This window comes from Hemiscyllium ocellatum, chromosome 5 (assembly GCF_020745735.1).
Source record: "Hemiscyllium ocellatum isolate sHemOce1 chromosome 5, sHemOce1.pat.X.cur, whole genome shotgun sequence".
Taxonomy (NCBI): Eukaryota; Metazoa; Chordata; class Chondrichthyes; order Orectolobiformes; family Hemiscylliidae; genus Hemiscyllium; species Hemiscyllium ocellatum.
The window spans coordinates 29,525,575-29,545,978 of record NC_083405.1 but is presented as its reverse complement, the minus strand read 5'-3'; the positions used below and the strand labels follow the sequence as shown (position 1 = coordinate 29,545,978).

General features: G+C 40.2%; 1 protein-coding gene across 1 annotated transcript in view; it reads right to left on the bottom strand.

Moving 5' to 3' along the window:
• Window positions 1–6,199: 6,199 nt before the first annotated feature.
• The window catches only part of creb5b (cAMP responsive element binding protein 5b), a 461,203-nt gene continuing 446,998 nt past the window's right edge, over window positions 6,200–20,404 (bottom strand). The window contains exons 9-11 of the mRNA XM_060825361.1: window positions 18,593–18,820; window positions 14,502–14,610; window positions 6,200–6,522 (exon numbers count right to left, since the gene is read on the bottom strand). Of these exons, the coding sequence (XP_060681344.1) occupies window positions 6,359–6,522; window positions 14,502–14,610; window positions 18,593–18,820 (501 nt within the window). The 3' untranslated portion in view covers window positions 6,200–6,358. The remainder of the gene's footprint in view (window positions 6,523–14,501; window positions 14,611–18,592; window positions 18,821–20,404) is intronic.

Genomic DNA, 20,404 nt, shown 5'->3' with positions numbered 1-20,404 from the left:
CAAGGAAATATTATGGAAAGCTGATTACGATTGTTCAACACAAAAAGAGAACATCTTTTCTATTTCTAAACATATATATCTAACATAATTGTGCTCATAGTGCTTTCAATTAAATGTTTTCTACAACAAGGGAATCTATTAGACAACTCTTATTTAAGAATACAAAAACTTGAATTCCAAAATACAGGATTAGGTTTTTAACATTGCACTTCGAGCAAAACATCTCTTGGATCAAAACTGACCCATTTTATGGCTGATGTTGCATGTTAGTCAAAAGTTATTTGAGAAGAAAATGGATAATCTTGCTTCAAAATGTTAGCAAGAGGATCAAATAATAGTTTTCTCAACAAATTACTGTTAAAAAAACTTAAAGCTCAAAATTTTTAATCAAATTTCTGTGGAATGTTAACTACTGTACACATTCAGATAGCACCTTATTACAATATCATCTTAAACTGTGACTACCTTGACTAAATTTTATTTGGTCCCTCATAGTGAATGAGACTTCACAATTTGCATTCTATCCTTTGTTTTACATAAACCGATAGCTTATCAAAAAATTACAAAGATGCTAAGACTCCCAATTTGTACTGATGTCACATGAACATCTTAGATATATTTGCAGATTAGGAACGCTGTGTATTTGCAATGGGATGATAACATTATGACTGAATAATACTTGATGCACACTACATTTTTAGACTTTGTACTGAAATAGGTGAAATATGATTCCACAGAAAGTGTTTTGTTAGCCAACATCTGCGCTACAAAGTAGAATGTGGTTTGGTGGTTTAAAAATGAAATTATACTGAAACTAAGTAACTAAGAAATTGATTTGTTCCTTGCTGCACTAAATTGTTATGCAATCATATTTATAACTAAAGCAATTGTTGCATTGCAAGAATTAAAATTTGTTCTTGATCCTGACTCTGTTTTATTAGAATCCAATATATTCTTGTCCATACTTTTCGAGTTTATCATGGTCTGTGGTTGTATTTGCTTTCAGAAATGTAGCCTTCAACAAAGCTTTTGTCTACAACAAAAATGCACAAATTCCCTCTGATCCCTGTTCTATTTTTTCTTTTTAAGAATTATACCCATAATCGTAGCGAAACAATTATTCTATAATCTATGTTTACAAATAAAGGAATATGTTCAGGGTTAATTTGTGTAGTTGCAATAATGCACTGTAAAAGATTAATATGACAGGAATTTAAATATGAAGCAGTGTAAACAATGGTTCTGTAATGGAGATGTGCAATGAGGTGGACTCAGTTTGCTGAATACTGTGCAATTTTGTTTGGGTACATTAGTGCAACCAAAATCAGGTAGGTTGAATCCCAGTGTATCAGTTGTAGATCCTTGAAGGGTGAGATTTGAGTTACAGGTCCATCATTCATTATTATACAAGAAACTTAAAAAAGTGCACAAATACAAATCATGTTAAAGTTGAGCACAGTATGCTCATTGTCTTAGCTTATTATCAAACCGTTTTGTCCAATAATATTAAACATCAATAATGCATGTCTTCTCTTCAATTAGATTAAAATCAGTTACAAATTCAGAAGAACAATTGTCAAATGTGGCACTTAGAATGATGGATGACAGATAATCTAGACTGAAGAAGATAACAAGAACATTTTTAAACATGCTTAATTATTAAAAGTAATAGCACAAAGAAAATGTCAGGGGAAAAGTTCATCTCAGTAAAAAGCTGCTGTGGACGTAAAGAAATTTTCCCTTTGAATTCTTTCTAAGGTTGACAGGCTGTTTGAAACCTGGGCACAACCCCTTCAGGCAGTATTTGTCCAAGGAAGTAAACAAACTTTGTTATAGCCCAATATGCCACATGAATAATGATTTGTTTTATGAAGGTAATGTGATGCAAAAAATCAATCATACTTGGGGTAAATCCAATTAATGCAGCTTTGATATTTAATGAGGACAAGATGTTGCTGATAGCAAAATTAATTCACTGGCAAAAGTTAAATTTAAAACCATTCAAATTTAATACTAGTTGATTTGAACTTTGAAGATGTTTTCTGACATTCTAGTTGGTTATATTATTATAACAATTTTTGACTATTCATTAATCCACAGATTGATTTTGTTCATTATATTAAAGGGAATGGCCTGTACCTGGTAAATGTTTTCAATGTAAAATACTTAGCTCCTTCCCTTTTGTCTCGTTGTGTTGCCATTTCTTTTACAACAACAATAATAGTTTTTAGTAATAGCCCACACTATAACCTTGAATTCAACACTTATTTGAGGCTGTCATTTCTGAAGAGGAACACTGCTCACGTCAACTGCAAAATATTCTCAATGTCCTTGTGTTATACAGAATAGAGATGGGCTTGGTTCTCTTAAATAGTTTGGCCTGAGATTGCCTGCAAACATGGAAAGACTTGTTTGTACAACTTCAGAAGACAAGTTATAGCTCTTGATTGATATCTAGTCATAAAAGTTGTGCTGATCTTCATTGATACATTCACCAAAAATCCCTATTAATTTCATCACACTAACACGTCTGTCTTTCATTCCCTTGGGCCTAGATATATTTGGGTAGATATTGGGATGCAATCCCAAATTTGTGGGACCACTTTTATGGACATGAAGGTCAAATGCCTCAGAACAGACATTGAGAAATTTAAAATCGTCAAGGGGTCTAACATCTGTTGAAAAACCCCAACAAGCAACTAATTTGCGATGAATGATGCAGGCATTGGGAAATTACCTAAAGGTTGCTGCTGATGAAGCATTTATACTTGCCCTTAGGAAAACTGCCAATGAAGTCACAACCAAAGTTGTGATGAGACCCAAGAACCAAATCCCACTGATCTTCAGGCCTCACAGTTCAGGGATATGTTACGTGAAATAAGGCCCAGGCCAATTTCTGGCCATTATTTAGTTTTAAGTGAACTGCAGCAGGGAGAAGTTTCATTTAACATTTTCCTTGATCATTTAATGTGCATAGTCCTTGTCAAAGTGGATTATTTATGGTCCATGGGAGGAAAAGACTTGACAGGACAGATTACTTTTTCTCATTCCAAGCATTTTACTGAAATGATAATCTGCTCAGAGTGCAAAGCAGGCCTTGTGTTAAATAGCTCAGACTTACATATGTAGCTAAAGACCAAACACAACCTCTAGGGTCACAAGTGATATGGAACTCTATTATAAGCATTTTTGACATTTGATTCTCCCTTTTAAAACATAGTCTTAAACAATCGGGGGTTAAATATTTTGGACTTTGCTCCACTATGAAAGAACTGTAACTTTTTATGGCATTTCGAAGATGATGTTGATGTCCCCATTTGTCTCTGCCAGCTCTTCATTAGTTAATCATTAACATCATGTCCTGTCTCTATTTCTTGCTTGCTAATACAGTCTTTTCATTTATAAGTTACACTTAAGTAAGTTTGTAAACAAGTCAGAGTCACAGAGAGTTACAGAGTCACAGTCAGTGTCAAGGAGAGTTAGAGAGTCACGCAGAGTCACAGAGAGTCATTGAGTGTCAGAGAGAGCAAAAGAGAGTCAGAGAGAATAACAGGGAGTCACAGAGAGTCAGAGTGTCAAAGGGAGTCACAGAGAGTCAGAGTTAGAGACTCACAGAGAGTCAGAGAGAGTCTTAAGAGAATCACAGAGAGTCAGTCACAGAGTCAGAGTGTCACAGATATTCACAGAGAGTCAGAGAGAGTCACGTCAATAATTCAAAAATGAAAATATGATATTCTTTTCTCATTTGGATAGTGAATTGAGCTAATACATGGTTATATTGTCATACGTCCAGTGTATCATTCACTTCAGTGTAAAAATGCCTGTTCTCCACAGAGAAGAAATCTAATTTTAAACTGTTAAGGGTGAATGGAATCTCTGATTGGAAGGATCAATTGCCAGTTTGATCGTCTGCAAAATTATTTAACAGTATCAGCTTTTTAAAAATAAGAAAGGTCTCAGAGAAAGATTACAACACATAGTGTTTTTGGGTTGTTACTTTCCAGTGCTTCAGAGCTTTAAAATTTCTCAGTAATATATTAAAACTAAGTTTGTAGCAAAACCTCACCCCTCCCCTAAGAGGTTGCATTATGTTTGGACCAGGATCATTTCGATGGAATCCAGTCCCAAAGGGTTTGCATTTGGGCTAAGCCTAATTCACTCCATGTGACAGATGGGTATTAAGTTACAAGTTCAGTGCATGTGTGAAGTTTTTTCTTCCCTGTAGGGGATGGGTGGAAATTTGCATTGCGCACTCATATGAGTCTCTGGTTTGCAATGTTAATTCAAATGCCAAGAAGTGGACATTTCACTCTAATCTTATGAAAACACACTATTTATACTTGCTGTAAGATAGCTGAAAAGTCACGAATACAAATTGGCGCCTAGATTTTAACTTTCCAGACTTGATTTTTCACTTCTTGACAGAGATAATTTTCACCAAATATGGAGATGGATTTTTAAAAAAAAAATAAGGTCAACAGAAAAAGGCTGAAGGGCTCATGTCCATCCTCCAGAGGCAGACTGCACTCATCAAAATGTCACAGGGAGAAGGTACGACAAATTCCTTGGGGAAATTTAATTTGTTCTGTTTTATGGTCATGGAGTAGCAGAGAAGTTAAAGTGGAGCAGTACCATTTCATGTTCTGCTTCCTCATGTACCCAGCTGTCACTCTGCCAGGTTTGGTGGGAGATCAGGTGCCTATTGAGCTCAGCAAAAAGTGGAAGACTTAATTTAAATGAGGCATGTGATGTAAAATGTTCTTGGTGGAGTGTAACACTTTTGGCCAATCACAATAAATCCCTCCTAGGTGCCTGCCCACTCTGGATTGCCATGACTGTGCACTCCTAACAAGAAGAGGCACTTACATTAAGTTAAAGTAAGGGCTGTAGACCCATGATTTTCTGAATTGCACTGCCCGTAAGTGTTGTTCCTTGCCGTGAATCCATGACTGCAGAATCTACTACCATTCATTCAGGGTTGTGCCATAATTGGTCCACATCTAAAGAGTTTCTAAAATAGGCTTTAAATCACTTACAATGTTGCTCCAGGTTAGGAGATAGAAAGTGGATCCAGCCTTCGTGAGACAGAGCTCATTATTACTGAGGCAGTCAAGGCAAATTTAACATTAGTGAGCTGTTGCTTTCATCAATAAGTAAAGGTTGAATTAAAGGTGCAATTGATCATCCATTCACTGAACCATTTAAATTGTTGAAAAATGTCTCTTCTCACTATTGTTTCTGAGTAATACCAAAATGCTTAATTCTTAATTACTGGACTTTAATCTCAAAAAGCATTAACACTTTCAAGACAACTATTTTAGATTGTTTCTTGTTGCTTCAAATAAATAGGGATGGTTTAAGAAAAATCGTAACTTATTGGCTTTGTACATAGTTTTCAGTTTGAAGAAAAAGCAGATACATGACATAACTGGGACTACCTGTCTGCATTCTCTTACCGAAATACATATCAGAAAGATTCAGGAAACAGATTTTGCTCAAACAAACTAGTGATTGCATAATCACTACAGTTGTAGCCTGCATGTATGACCTATGAATCTAATGTCATGACTTTCAGTCAACAAGATGTATCTACACACCATGCAGTGATGCTTACGAGATCATTCTTACTGTGAATCTTAAAAGATGGTGCTAGATAACCAAAAACCCATATATAGTGGAGGAATTATGTCTGGAAAATAGAATAAGATGAAAATTACAACCGACAGTATATTCATCATAATGGCTCATATTGAGAAGGGAGTTCAAATGATATTTTGTTTCTCAATATTGAAATCATGTAAATTTCAACATGTTGTGCTAATCATATTAACTCATCTTTAATCTCAATTTATAATGTTTGATTTTTCAGTGCAAATAAACAATTTTAAGAAATAGAGGCTGCATTATGGGATATGACTATAGTATACTTTGGAAGCTTCCCTTTAGTGATGGCCATACTGTTTGGTGCCTCAATGTAGTTGCTAACTTGCAGATCATGTTAGATCCCTAGATCTTGCCGGTGATAATAGATGAAGACTATATACAAATATATTGTAATAAAATTCAAAAAGTTCAAGATTTTTGTTTTAGCAGAACCTTCAAATTGGTACCAGCAAGTTATGAGAAAAGCATCAAAGCATTCCCAAGCTCTTAGCATGTTAATTGCATATTTCCCTTTTTTCATAACTAAAGTAAAAAAAAATGAGCATTTTGATAACTATTAAAATGAAAAGCAATTTGTCTTCTTTTTTTTCCAAAATTATATCTATTTCCAAGGTTATGTTGATGTTCCAAAAGTCCTGAACGGAGTGAAAGATGTTATTTTCTCTGCCAGCACATTCTTGATGGAATACAGTATTTAGAGCAGAGGGTTCAGGTCTGTTCTCTGCTTGGTGAGCTGGGTGAGAGTGGAACTCCCTACAACCTCATTGACAGCAGTCGAAGTGCTAATTGAATTGTGCTGGATGACTTGCTGTTGCGAGCAAGCAGGAATGGGACTTCCTGGCTGGCTGTTCTCAGGACCTGGGGGAAAGAAAAACCATTCAGAATTAATGCTGGTCAAGTTCATGGTTTGAAGGGATTTTCAAAGACTTCTCTTTTCCAACAGCATGCTTCAAACTAGTCAGCTTGAAGAGTGATTGACACAATGTAGAGCATGCTAAACCATATTCAACATATGTATTCTTTTAACATAACGTTCCTTTTGCAAAATGCTTTGCTGAGCTGAAAGTAAAGTTTCCTATTGAATTTAAAACAGCCATTACTTCAAATGTCCTGATAGAAGGGAAAGAGATGCCAAATATGTACAAGAAAGCTGCAACGAAACACTGTAAATATAAAAGTTAAAAGAGGAGTAGGCTACCATTTTTGACATGATTCTTTATCCAAATGATTGAACCTACCATGTCTTTTCAAGCGCTCTTCAACATGCTGTTCATTGTGGCTGCAAACTTCTGATTGGATAGCTCCCTTATTTTTAAGGGAGACTTTGGTTGAGAAATAAATGGGAGAATCTTGCAGAGATGACAGGGGTCTCCCCCACTGGCTATAGAGCCTGAGTTATCCCCATAAGCTTAAGTCTTGATAAACCTCCCTGCATTTCTCTGCCTCTCAGGCATATAATAGGCAGTGGTAGGCCTGAGGCAAATGTCCTGCTTGTTGACAGCACCTGCTGATGAGGAGTAGGCAACTTTGTGTCCTCAGCAGTGCTGGAGTCTTCTTCTGATACTTGGCTTCACCTGAGGTCTTGGATCGAGAATTGATTCAGGAAAAGGTGGATGCCAGTGGAAAAGCTGTCACAGGGTATACAGTGCAAGGGAGGGGGTTATGGAAGAAAGTTGGCAGAAGGGCAGGGGGCACTTTCAGTGGGCACTCCCACTTCCCTCAGCGAGATCCTTTGATCTGGCATTGAGTGTCTTTGCACGAAAACTTCTCCCCCACAGGATCCCCTAACATCGCCAGGGTTTACTTGTCATGATGGCCACATAGAATATCCATGTGCACCATTTGGTTATTAACAGCAGGAGCTGCCTGATGTCCTTAAGTAGACAGTTATTTGTCTCTCCTCAGGTCATCTTCCTATGAGCAATACTAGATGTCATCTTGTGTCTTGCATAAGCGAGGATGAAATGACCTAGCTGAGTTACTGTCAACTTTGCCATTTGGAGCTGAAAAGTCTTCATTACACACAGCTAAATATGCGATTTGCAACAGGAAGGATTCTCATCAGCGCTATTTGAAAAAATCGACCTTCAGATTGGCTGCTGACTGATGTCCATCGGCTATCTCTGGATTTGCAGAAGTCTACAGTGGTTTGTAATACTATTTAAAGTTGCTGATGTCCACCAGTGGTGGGTGGAGTGGCAGCTTCTAAAGGATTGGGGCCTGATGATAAGAATTTTGTTTAGACCACTTGCTTCCAGACAATGGCGTAGTAGTTTGCATCCTTCTTCGGCCCACAGTATGAGAGAGAGAATAGACATAAGTAACACTGGGGAGAACAGTCTCAAAGACAAAGGAGGATTAGGAGAAGAGAGATATCATCAGGAGGCCCATTCATTCAAGGATCGTCATGAAGCCATCCTGCAATCTCCTACCTCAACTTTAGCAAGGAACAAGGTCTCAGAGGTTTATTAAGGAAGTACTCAGAGATCTGCCACTATAGCTTTAGGGCAGGATAAGGGATGCCATTATCAATGGGCTTCATCTTTTAAGCATTGGGCTCCTTTTAGGCAGGATTAGGAGATATCTACATCTCCCAGTTTGCCATCTACTGTTACATAAGAGAAGTCACAAAGGCCCTATACACAAAGAGAGCTGAATGCATTTCATTCCCTCTTCCTAGACAGACACAGATGGAATGCACAACTTTACTGCAAGCTTCCCCATTGTGTAAGGTGCCACTGACCGCAAACATGTCATTTTGCAGATACTTCATGTCAATTTTGAGATGTACTGTAACCGGAAGAGATTCCACTCCCTCAATCATCTGGTGTCAGATTCAGTATACTGTATACAGGTCAATGCTTAGCTTTCCAGCAGAACTCAGGATGCCTTCATTCTTCAGCAACTTGCGCTATTATCCGCCACATCAGCCATAACAACAACCAGAGGGTGGCTACTGGGCGATAAGGGCAATCTGTTGATCATGAAAGACACACTGTCATTGACTGAATGTGATTGAATAATCCAGTGGGTTGATGTAATGTTTTTCCTCTGTCTGGAATCCTCCAGAGGAGCCATACTTAGCAGAAAGGGCTGTCAAGATTTGTTGCGGTCATCTGTAAACAAAACAACCTTGGCCTCATGAAGGCTTGATCTTTTTCTCATTGGACAGACAATGGCATGTTGAACAAGAAAAGTGGGGAAGGGAGGAGGAAACCAGAGCATTCCTTTTCTGACTGGGCTATCATCAAATGACTTGTCTGACTGCAGTACCTCATTCACTGACAATCCCACATCTTAGCTTCCATCTCTCATTGAACATTACAGCATCCACTTGACTGCAAGACAGAAGAACCGTCACAATAGAGACATTCCAAACTTAGAGAACAATTGATCCTAGATTTCATTCAAAAGTTTAACCAACTCTTTCATTTATTTATTTATTGTCTGTCTTCCATGTGCCTTTGTTTTTCATACACAGCGCTAATCCTGTGGCTGCAACATAGCTGTTGGAAAGCTGAAGGAGATGGCAGGAGGACAGGCAACAGCAAAGGCACTGGCAAAGTGAGGGTGATGAGAGGATGAATGCGGTCATCCTGAGAGAGAACTGTTCATACTGCCACAACCACTGCCCAGAGCAGTTTCTCAGCAATCACTCTAATGACTTTGGGGTAGGCTGAATTTGAGATTACTGTGACACCCCCACAAGGCATCTTGTGTCCTGCAGAAGCAGGGATGAAATGTGCCAGCTGAGTTAATGTCAACTCTGCCATTTGGTGCTGAATACGTTTAATCACACACAGCTAAATATGCAATCTGCAACAGCAAGGATCCTCACCAGCGCTATCCAAAAGGATTTACCTTCGGGCTGGCTGCTGACTGATCTCCATCAGCTATCACTGAATCTGTAGAAGTCTATGGTGATTTGTAATACTATTTAAATTCACTAAAGTCCACCAGTGGTAGAATGGCATGTTCTAAAAGATTCGGGCCTGACTTCGAGAATTCTGTTTAGACCACTTGCTTTCAGACATTTGAACTCTGATATCTATAGTAGGTGATGTAAATTGAACCTAAATGAGCTGGTGTGAAAACAGACTGAATTACCACTGAAACACACAGACGCTGGATGCTCTCCACTTGTGCTGCACTGGAAGCTGACAGATTGTCCATCCATCAGCAAAGGTTCTCATGGAACAGGCTCTACTTTCATACTGGAAAGGATGGACTCCAAACACTAAACAAAGCCCTTTTCCAAACTGGTGTTTGACTTCTCCAGTTTCATGAACACTGACCACAGTCCTGCCAGTGGATGCCATTAGCAGATCCTATCTTTAAATGTTCTTATTGCCCATTAGCCATCGTCTGGCGACGAAACTACGGATGGTACATTCCTTTTATGTTATCAGATAGTTGTGATATCAATGTAAATTTTCAGTTGGTCTTTCAGGGTGACAGCGAATGATAGTGTTTTTTAGTCAGGGTCTTTCTGTGCCTCTTTTCTTACTCCAGTGCCATGGCAAGATTGCAGTACTAAGATGTCTGAGAGAAGAAAAGTACGTAAGTGGAGTTACCATGAGCACAGCAAGGTGGGAAAGGAGAGCAGGGAGGAGGAGGTGGAGAAAGATGAGAGAGAAGAAGGAGAAGAAGGAATGGGAAGGAGAGAAAGGAAAGGAGAATTTCTTGGATACCGCACCTGTGGCTTGTAAATCAGAAAAGAATGTGTGATGAGAAGGTAAGTTGGGTATGAGAAAGAAGTTTAGGTTGATGTTTATCATGGTTTTTGATGGTTTCAACCTCCCCTGACCACAGCTACAGTCATGGTTGCTCTAGACATGGTAGACATTTTCTCCTTTATGAGTGCAAGGACATGTAGCGATTGTGTCCTGACTGGTTAAGGGCTGCTGCTTCTGGATATATGTCAGTTTCCCCACAAAACAGATGCAAGTGTGTCAGTTAGTGTAGTGCAATGTACTTGGCTGTCATGGTGAATAACTAGCAGTGTGGGTAGGTTGCAGGAATTGGGTCAAAGACTTCCAGCATTACTAAGTGGCTGAAACTACGAAAGTTAAATATAAATTATGATTGATAAATTTGCTGATAGGTGAGTGGGTTTGGTGCATTGGGCAAGGTGAGGGGCTAGTGGTGCAGTGGGTAGGACATGGGATTTGAAGATGCATTTGCTGACCTTGACAAATAATATAATGAGTCAAAAAGTGTGGTGCTGGAAAAGCACAACAGGACAGGCAGCATCTGAGGAGCAGGAGGGTTGATGTTTCAGGCATAAGCTCATCATCAGGAACGTGGAGGGGGCTGAGAGATAAATAGGGGGATGGGGGTGGGGATGGGGGAAGGTAGCTGGGAAGGTGATAGATGGATGCAGGTGGGGGGGTAATACTGATAGGTCGGTGGGGAGGGTGGAGTGGATAGGTAAGGAAGGGAAGATGGACAGGCAGGATTGGTGAGAAAGGCAGTGTCGAGTTGGAGGGTTGGATCTGAGATGAAGTGATAGGAGGGGAGATAAGGAAACTAGTGAAGTCGGTGTTGAGGCTGTGTGGTTGGAAGGTCCCAAGGCAAAAGATGGAGTGTTCCTCTTCCAGGTGTCGGATTGCTTAGATTTGGCAGTGAAGGAGGTCCAGGACATATACGTCCTAGGGGGAGTGGGAGGGGGAATTGAAGTGGTCAGCCACAGGGCAGTGGGGTTGTTGGAAGCGGGTGTCCCAAATATTCTCCTTGAAATGCTCTGTGAGCTGACGTCCTGTCTCCCTGAGAAGACCACATCGAAAGCAATGGACACAATAGATAAGGTGGGTGGATGTGCAGGAAAATCTCTGCTGGATGTGAAAAGATCCTGCATGGCCTTGGATGGAGGTGAGAGGGTACGTGTGAGTGGCAAGGGAAGGTGCCCGGAGTGGAGGATGGGTTGGTGGGGGCGAACGAGGGAGTCACGGAGGGAGTGGTCTCTGCAGAATGCAGATGGGATGGGGAGGAAAATATATCTCTGGTGATGGGGTCTGACTGTAGGTGGTGGAAATGGTGGAAGATAATGCGCAATACGTGGAAATTAGTGAGGTGGAAGGTGAGGTCTGGGGGGATTCTACCTTGTTGTGGTTGGAGGGTTGGGGTTCAAGTGTGGAGATGTGGGAAGTGGAGGAGATGCACTGGAGGGTATTGTTGACCATGCGGGAAGGGAAATTGCAGACCTTGAAACAGGAGGCCATCTGGGATAAGCTGGAGTGGAATTGCTCCTCTTGGGAGCAGATATGGAGGAGGCAGAGGAATTGGGAGTAAGGGATTGCGTTTTAATGGGGGGTATGGTGGGTATGGTGGGAGGAGGTGTAATCCAAGTAGCTGTGGGAATTGTTGGGTTTGAAATTGATGTCTGTGTTGAGTTGGTCGCCGGAGATGCAGTCGTCACTTTCTCCTTTCTCCAATAATGTTACGACCAGAAGTGTTCCAGGTCATCAGGCATGCACTAAAAGCATTGGCTGTCACACTATCTGATTCCAGTGAGGAGGGCCTCAGAGCCACCTGTGGGTGCAGGCTCTCTCTCCTGCTCTTCACTTGGTGATCCAAAAGCAGCATCTGAGAACCTTGGAGCAAGGTCTCTCCTCTGTTGTGATATAGTTACTCTCCTCGCAGGATAGACTCTGTTTGCCAGCCATTTTGTGTACTTGGTCTAGCCAGAAGTCACCTCCCAACTGCTCAACAATTATTCAAGTGACTGGCAGCATGAGATTTGTATACTGCCTGCATCAGAAGCAATGGATAATTGTGCACCACATTTCAACATTTGGTTTTGGAGGCTAAACAATGTTGCCCTGTTACATTTTTATACCGCGTGGCTTTAGTCTTGATAACAGATACAAAGGGTGAAATTTCGATATTCACCTCCCAAATTTACAGAACAGAACATTTACTGGGATCCCAAATTTATCAAAGCCCATGTTCCCTTGGAACCCCAACTTTACATACATCATATTGTGTGTTTTTCCCTTAATGAATTATTTTGTTCTTTTTAAGACAACAGACGATATGCTTATGTTGTGTGAGGTTATTATTCAGTTTGCCCCAAGGTATTTACAGGAGAATACATTGGCAGTCAACTAACTGTAATTAATGGATGTGCACATATTGGGAATTGCACAATATTTGGGGTTTGGGATAATTCCTGGAGTTTGGCTGGGTTGAGGGGATACTTGTATGGCAGATGTTCTGAACTTTGTGCGGGGCTGGATGTATTGATGTTTTATAGGTCTGTTCTGGTCTTGTTAGATTGGCGAGGTATTTCAGGGAGAGATATAAATTATGTGGCCTGCTAGAAAAAGTACCATGCTGTCTGATACCTTTTAACCACGACTAGAGTGAAGCAGCGATTCTTCAGATAACAGCGGGGTGCAAAGATTTACCACTCCATCACCTGAAGTGTTGGCAAGAAACACATCCCACTGTTATTGAAATAGAAACAGAAAATGCTTGAGAAACTCAGCAAGGTAACTCAGACCTCTAATGTGACTCAAACCTCCAATGTGATCTGAACCAGTAACTCTGTTTGTCTCTGTTCACAGATGCTGACAGGCTGCTGAATTTCTCCAGCAATCTTTGTTGGTTTCGGATCTCCAGTGTCCACAGTTTTTTTTACGTTAATGCATTTTATGAACAGCCCTGCTTTGTGAGCCATAAAACTTTGTCCCGCTTATTCATTCCCACTCAGACTAAAATATGACCCATTGATATTGTGGAGAGCATCAAACCTCATTATAGTGAGACAAATGCTACCCTTGCCTGTATATGTTTGGGAAAGGGGTTGTTTCTCAACTTTGGGCAGGGTCATTACGCACAGGTTAAGATCTATAGAACCAGAGACCCACCATAATTATAGTGTGCACCCAGACCAATGTCCAAAATTGTTGAAACTTAATATCTATTATTAACTAGTATTTTTGTATTATTAGAATTCCCAGCACAAGGTTTATGTCAGCTCTTAGAAGAAATGGCTTCTGCTTGACATTTGTGAAGTGACATCAGATGGAAATTTGAGGACAGTGCATAAAGATCCACAAAATGGGGCCTCAAAACAGCTTAAGGCGAGAGGAAGCAGAAGACCTGTAACGCCTCATCTGAAATAGTCAAATAGTTCTTGAAACTCTGACAACATGCGGATGCCTAAATAAGAAATGTGAATTTTTAATTAGATTTTGTGTTCAGATGCGAATTTTTCCAATATTACAAAGCTTATCCAAAATAATTTTCGGGTGCAGCTCTATAGACTTACATGTTGGATTGCCCAAGCTTTTAAATATTACTAATTTTATTGCAGTTTTTTATGTGAACTGATTTCTACCCATGCATTTTAGAATCTCTACATAAAATACACAGTCACATTATTTATAAATACTCTATTATTCTATTATTGAAATACTCAAAGACACACCATTTAAACCCATTTGGGATAATTTTCAATTTACCGCAGGGAGAAAGTGAGGACTGCAGATGCTGGAGATCAGAGCTGAAAATGTATTGCTGGAAAAGCGCAGCAGGTCAGGCAACATCCAAGGAGCAGGAGAATCGATGTTTCGGGCATAAGCTCTTCTTCATTTCCTGAAGAAGGGCTTATGCCCAAAATGTCAATTCTCCTGCTCCTTGGATGCTGCCTAACCTGCTGCGCTTTTCCAGCAACACATTTTCAGTTCCAATTTACCGCAGGGGCCTGGACTAATGTTGCAGGTTGTCAATTTTAATGGAAAATTGGTACATCCGCCATTCAGATATTAAGCGCCACTTTCAAGTTGAAAATTTTCTTCAAAGTTTTCTTGGCTGAGTTGAGTTTTACTTACTCAGGTAGTTTTGTGTCTCCTCTTGCATTGTTGTGATTGGACAATCTTTATGCGTCAACAACAATTGCTTCAGCTGTGTCACCTCATTCTTCAAGAGGGAGACCTCATTCTGTGGATACATTTGACAAACATGTGAATAATTTGAAGCTTTTCACTCCAAAGGCATGCGTTAAGTTCCTTCTGAAATTGTTGGATTATTGATGGCAATTTTACCCCCACCCAACTGGATTTCAGTTGCGTTGGAAGAAAAATGCAAAACGTCTCAAAATCAAACTCAACTTACATCAATTTTATCAAATATCAATAATTTATCCATTTATCAACGTGGAAATTATCAATCAGATTCTGTCGTTATGTTCATGAAGGCATGAGGGAAACCTATTCTTCCACATTTCCTGAAAGCAAAACAGTGCCTCATCTGATACTGTCATCCTGTCAATACCATGGCATTATCCCCATTCTGCTAAACTGTTGTGTGCAATAGATTTTGGCAGTCACAATCCAGTTACTCATAGGTCTGGACACATAGGCTTGAAACTGCTTAAAATGAAATATTCCTCTGCCTAGAATTAAGAAAATAAGAGAAACACTTGCATTTTTATAGCGCTTTTCACAACAATTGAACATCTAAAAACACTTTGCTGGAGAAAACTAGAAGGAAAATAATAGTTCCGATGCCTCGGCTAGGTGAAACTTCTGTTGACAATTGATTGCAGAAATAAGAGATGATAAAATGTATTAAAAGGTTATTTTTCTGATCTGGAATAACCAAAATCAACCAAAAATTTCAAATCTTTAGCCACTGTGGGACTAGATTGGGTTGGGATATCTGGTTGGTATGGACAGGTTGGACCGAAGGGTCTGTTTCCATGCTATACATCTCCATGACTCTATGTTCCTTACAAAGATATTGAATGCAGGCAGAAGCACTTGTACAATGATGATTTACATTAATTGTATAAGCAGCCGCTCAGTGGGTAGCATTTTAGTCTTTGAGTTACAGTATTCTGTGTCCATACCCAATCCAGGACTGGAATATAATAGTCAAGGCTATCACTCCAATGCAGCAGAGCAAAGGGGCTGTCTTTTGGATAAGATGTTACAAGTTCCACTTTCCTAGTCTGATAGGTGTCCAAGATACGATGGCACTAGTGGAATTATCTCCAGTACCCTGGTCAATACTTATCCCAAAATCAACATTCCATGAATAGATTATTTGGTCATTATCACACTGATGTGGGAGTTTCCTATACTTACTGGCTGTGACATCTCTTGCAGTACAACACGACTACACATCAAGGATACTTAATTTTGGCTGCAAAACATTTTGAGACAACTGACATTTGTGAAAAAACTAGATAAATATAACAGAAGGAGTCTTGCATCATAATGTTGAGGAGAGATTTCTGGAATCCTGAACTAGTCTGAGAATCTGACCTCATATCAATGCCCATTGTGAATTGCAGGCCTCCCCAAAAAAAATCTAGCTTCTGACTAGCAAAAGTGCAGAGGCAGAAGGTAGTTCTACAGATGAGGAACTGAGCATGAAGGCTAAGCCTAGGATGCCAGCAGTTGTAATTTTGTACTTAACATTTTCAAACTTTTCTACCATTTCAGCTTTACTACCTGCTATAACAGAGTATGATCAGCACATGTTATCTTCAATTTTGACTCAAAATTGTTTTAGATGCACATCACAAGGCATCATGTTATGTGTAATAATGAGGTGCTCACCTGACTCCGCCATGTCATCAGCAGAAGGCCTTGGGTAATCTAATAGCAGCAAGCATCACAATAGAAACAAGGTGACAAGTGCAGCACAGCCATTTTAGAGCCAACACCACAGTATCCTTAGTTGAACGTGAGGACTACAGATGCTGCACCATAAATACTTATGAAGGGCTTTTGCCCAAAACGTCGATTCTCCTGCTCCTCGGATGTTGCCTGACCTGCTGTGCTTTTCCAGCACCACACTCTCGGCCATGGTATACTTGTCAGTTAAAACTGACCTTCCTGACTTTTTGACCCTAATATTTACAAGGAGCATGGATGGAGACAGAAAAGAAGTTTTCGACAAGAAACCCAGACGCATGGAACACCCTTCAGCTTTACCTGCTTGCCTTTAAAATGTTTCAAACTGACTGGCAGCATAATGGTCTGGCTGTCTTTCAGCAGAAAGAAGCAGCAGAGCTTGATAGGGATGGAAATAGGGAAAGATAGAGGTTGGGAGGTGGAATAGCAGAAACAGATAATGCGGGCTTCACTGGTTAAGCTGGTGGAAACCCTCTTGCTCCTTCTGGCCCAAAGGCACTATTGTTCAGCACTTGCCTGTTAAATTCAACTCTCTCTTCTCTCAACTATCAGGTTTTTGAAGGGAGACCTAGTCAGCAAGATGGCATGGTGGCTCAGTGGCTCAGCCTCACAGCGCTAGGGACCCAGGTTTGAATCCAGTCTTGGGTGACTGTCTGTGTGGATTTTGCATGTTCTCCCCATGTCTGTGTGGGTATCCTCCTACCGTCCAAAGATGTGCAGGTTAGGTGAATTGGCCATGCTAAATTGCCCATAGTGTTCAGGGATGTGTAGATTATGTGCATTAGTCCGGGGACATTTAGAGTAATAGGGTAAGGGAATGGATCTGGGTGGGTTATTCTTCAGAGAGTCGATGTGGACTTGTTGGGCTAAAATGGCCCTTTTCCACAGCGTAGGGATTTAATGACTATAAAAATGTCTTTTTCTTTACAAAAGACTATAATCCCTTTAAAGTTTTAATGCATGATATATCTTCTTACAGCAAATTGGTTGCTTTCCAGTCTTTGCTGATATTGTGAAGGTGCAGGGAGGGGTTTTGATGCAGATTAATAACTTTTATCTTCTATCTGACTGAAATTTGCCCATTTTGTGTGCTAAAAATGACCTCATGTTAATTCAGGTCAACATATGATTGAACTAGCATTTAAATCTTTCAAAGAGCTGTTCATTTACCGATTACACCATTCTGCTGCTGGAGTCCATCAACAGTACCTGCCACACATATGCTGACAAAACTAAAACCAAATGCTCTCTTTTATCTGAACCCCTGAATTTCAATATCGAGCAATAAAAAGCCCTGTAAACTTTTATTGAAGTGGTAAGAAATTACTCAAGTCAGAGTACACATTTACATAAATTCATTTAGTTAGACTAGATTCCCTACAGTGTAGAAACAGGTCCTTCGGCCCAACAAGTCCACACAGATCCTCCAAAGAGTAACCCACCCAGACCCATTTCCCTCTGACGAATGTACCTAACACTATGGGCAATTTAGAATGGTCAATTCACCTGACCTGCACACCCTTGGACTGTGGAAGGAAACCAGAGCACCTGGAGGAAACCCACATAGACACTGGGAGAATGTGCAAACTCCACACAGAGAGTCACCCAAGGCTGGAATCAAACCCAGGCCCCTGTTGCTGTGTGGCAGCAGTGCTAACCACTGAGCCAACATACCACCCCAGTTAATAAACAAAACATTATAAGTCAGATATGAACCAACATATATATATTGCTCATTTTCCTAATGTCACTTGTGACTTTGTCAGAAAGAGAATAAGTTTGCTAAAAGTAAATAAGGAATAAATAATGTCCTCACCATCTTTTTAGCCAAAACTGTGTCAAATTGTTAATAAACGTGTTTTGATCTTATGTTCATTACTTTCACAAAGATGTTTATTTATCGTTTGGAATGAGGTGATATTTTCATAAAAACAAGGAGGGAGAGCAATTTCCTACGATTCGGATTGTTTGTAATAATCCACAGTAAAATTTTAACACTTATGTGCAGTTTGTTAATTTATTTAGGGATTGAGGAAGAAATGGGAAACCTAACATAAAATGTTTATAAAATATATAAAACAAGTGCCATGATATGTAATGTTCGCAGTGAATATTTTCATAATGGTGGTAAGGTGGCTTTGAAACCAATTAGGAATAATCATATACATATATGTCAAAGGTATATTTAGAAAGTTACATTAAATGTTGCAATTCAAACAATATGAAAAGTTTTTTTCCCCAGGAAGACTGCTACTATGATTTGTAAGAAAGTATTGTACCTGAAGTTGCATATTGGTTTGTGTGAGTTCCTCTGCTTTTTTTTCCAGTGACAACACCCACACTTTTCTCTTCTGTCTGCAGCGTGTTGCTGCTGCGCGATTTCTTTCCAGAAACTTCCTCCGCCTTTCATCAGGATCTTCATCTACAACCCTTCTCCTGCGGCCTCCACTAGTTGGAGTTGGGTGCCCTGACTGTGGAGACTGCATCTGCTGTGCTCCAGGTGAGACCTGCAAGGAAGTATCAAGTATAAAACATACTTGGCTTTGTATTTAAAAAAAAAGATTCAACACAAAGCATAAGTCAAATAAGTTCCAACTAACTGGACCTATCAATTGCCCTACATGAGACAGGAATTCCATGAATGTGATTACAATCTCACACCTGATTTCAATCCCATGTTAATCCTTTTTCTACAATATACAACAGAACAGAAAAGGCCCCATCTATGGAAAAGCCATTCTCCACCATATGTGGAAAATATTGCAGAACTTAATTTTGTAGGTCCCAATGTTGTTCATGTTGGCAATATGCCCTCCACCATGATATTATGGGAAGTGGTCGATTGACATACCTATCTGAATTTTTGCTGAACTGGAGTTTTGTTAAGTTGCTTTGACTGTGGAGCCCTTTAAAAGTGACAGCTGGGACTCAATTCTAGGTTTTCTTACACGATTTCAGAGTTTTCTGGATTTCAGGAGTGTTTTTTAAGGATGCAGAATCATTTAGGTCCCACGCACACATCCAGAACAACTGATCTGGCCTGCTCCATTGTGGAGATAGGCAGAGCCTATTGATCTACAATTTTCTTGGATTTGGACCAGCTTTTCAAAGAGTTATGGTTCATGGTACCTCAGAGATGTTGTAAAACATTGTCTGCATGAGGGAACCTTTTGAAAGGAAAAGGTGCTCACCACACTTTTATGTCAAGACATGCTCATCCCCCCCCAAAAAAATTCCCATGGCCCCTCAAGCCCAGTGCCAAAATAAGCACCTCCTGGCAATCTTCACATCGCAGCACGCCACCTTCCCCCCAACCAAGAATACATGATAAGGGTTGGCAGAGAGCCTAGACAACCATTAGAGTGCTAAAACAACTGAGCCCTTGTCTGGTTGATTTGCAGCCTAATTGTCTGATTTCACTATTTCAATTTCACAATGTTTGTTTAGACAAGGTTAAATGGTTTCAAATGTCTTGAAGTTTTAGGCACTGAAACATTCAGAGGTCCGGATGACTGATACTTCCTTTGTCATATAATGAATGGACTCTCTTTTAATGTAATGGAAAGTTAAGAATGTTTTCCTTTTTCTTAAAAGCTATTGTTTACACATTCAACTGTCACTATAACATTCACCTCTTTGCTACAATGCATCGTGGGTGAATAATATGGAAATGCTACACCTTAACATATGGGGCATCATGGGCTATGATTTGGGGGGGGGGGGTGTGGAGGAGGTGAGAGGAGGGGCATATCTTGGCTTCGGGGCATAGAGAGTGTGAGTGTATGTGGAGATGGGGAGGGGGGGATGTGAAGGCTGAGGCTGCAGGTCTGCCTGTTTGTTACAGATTAGGTGGGGTCACATAGCTGTAAGGCAGGCCTTTGAAGCAGCCTTTCTCCACACTCGGCATGTCTCTGTGTCTGACAAAACGTTTTCCAGGGTCCACTGGGCCGACTACAGCTGACACCTGACCCTGACACTGACGATTGTGATACCAATGCTAGTGCTACTCCGAGGCAGGCATTTGAAGATGGAAAGTTTTCTGACTCCCACTACCCACAGTGAGGTTGAAGATCTGACCCACTGTGGTCATG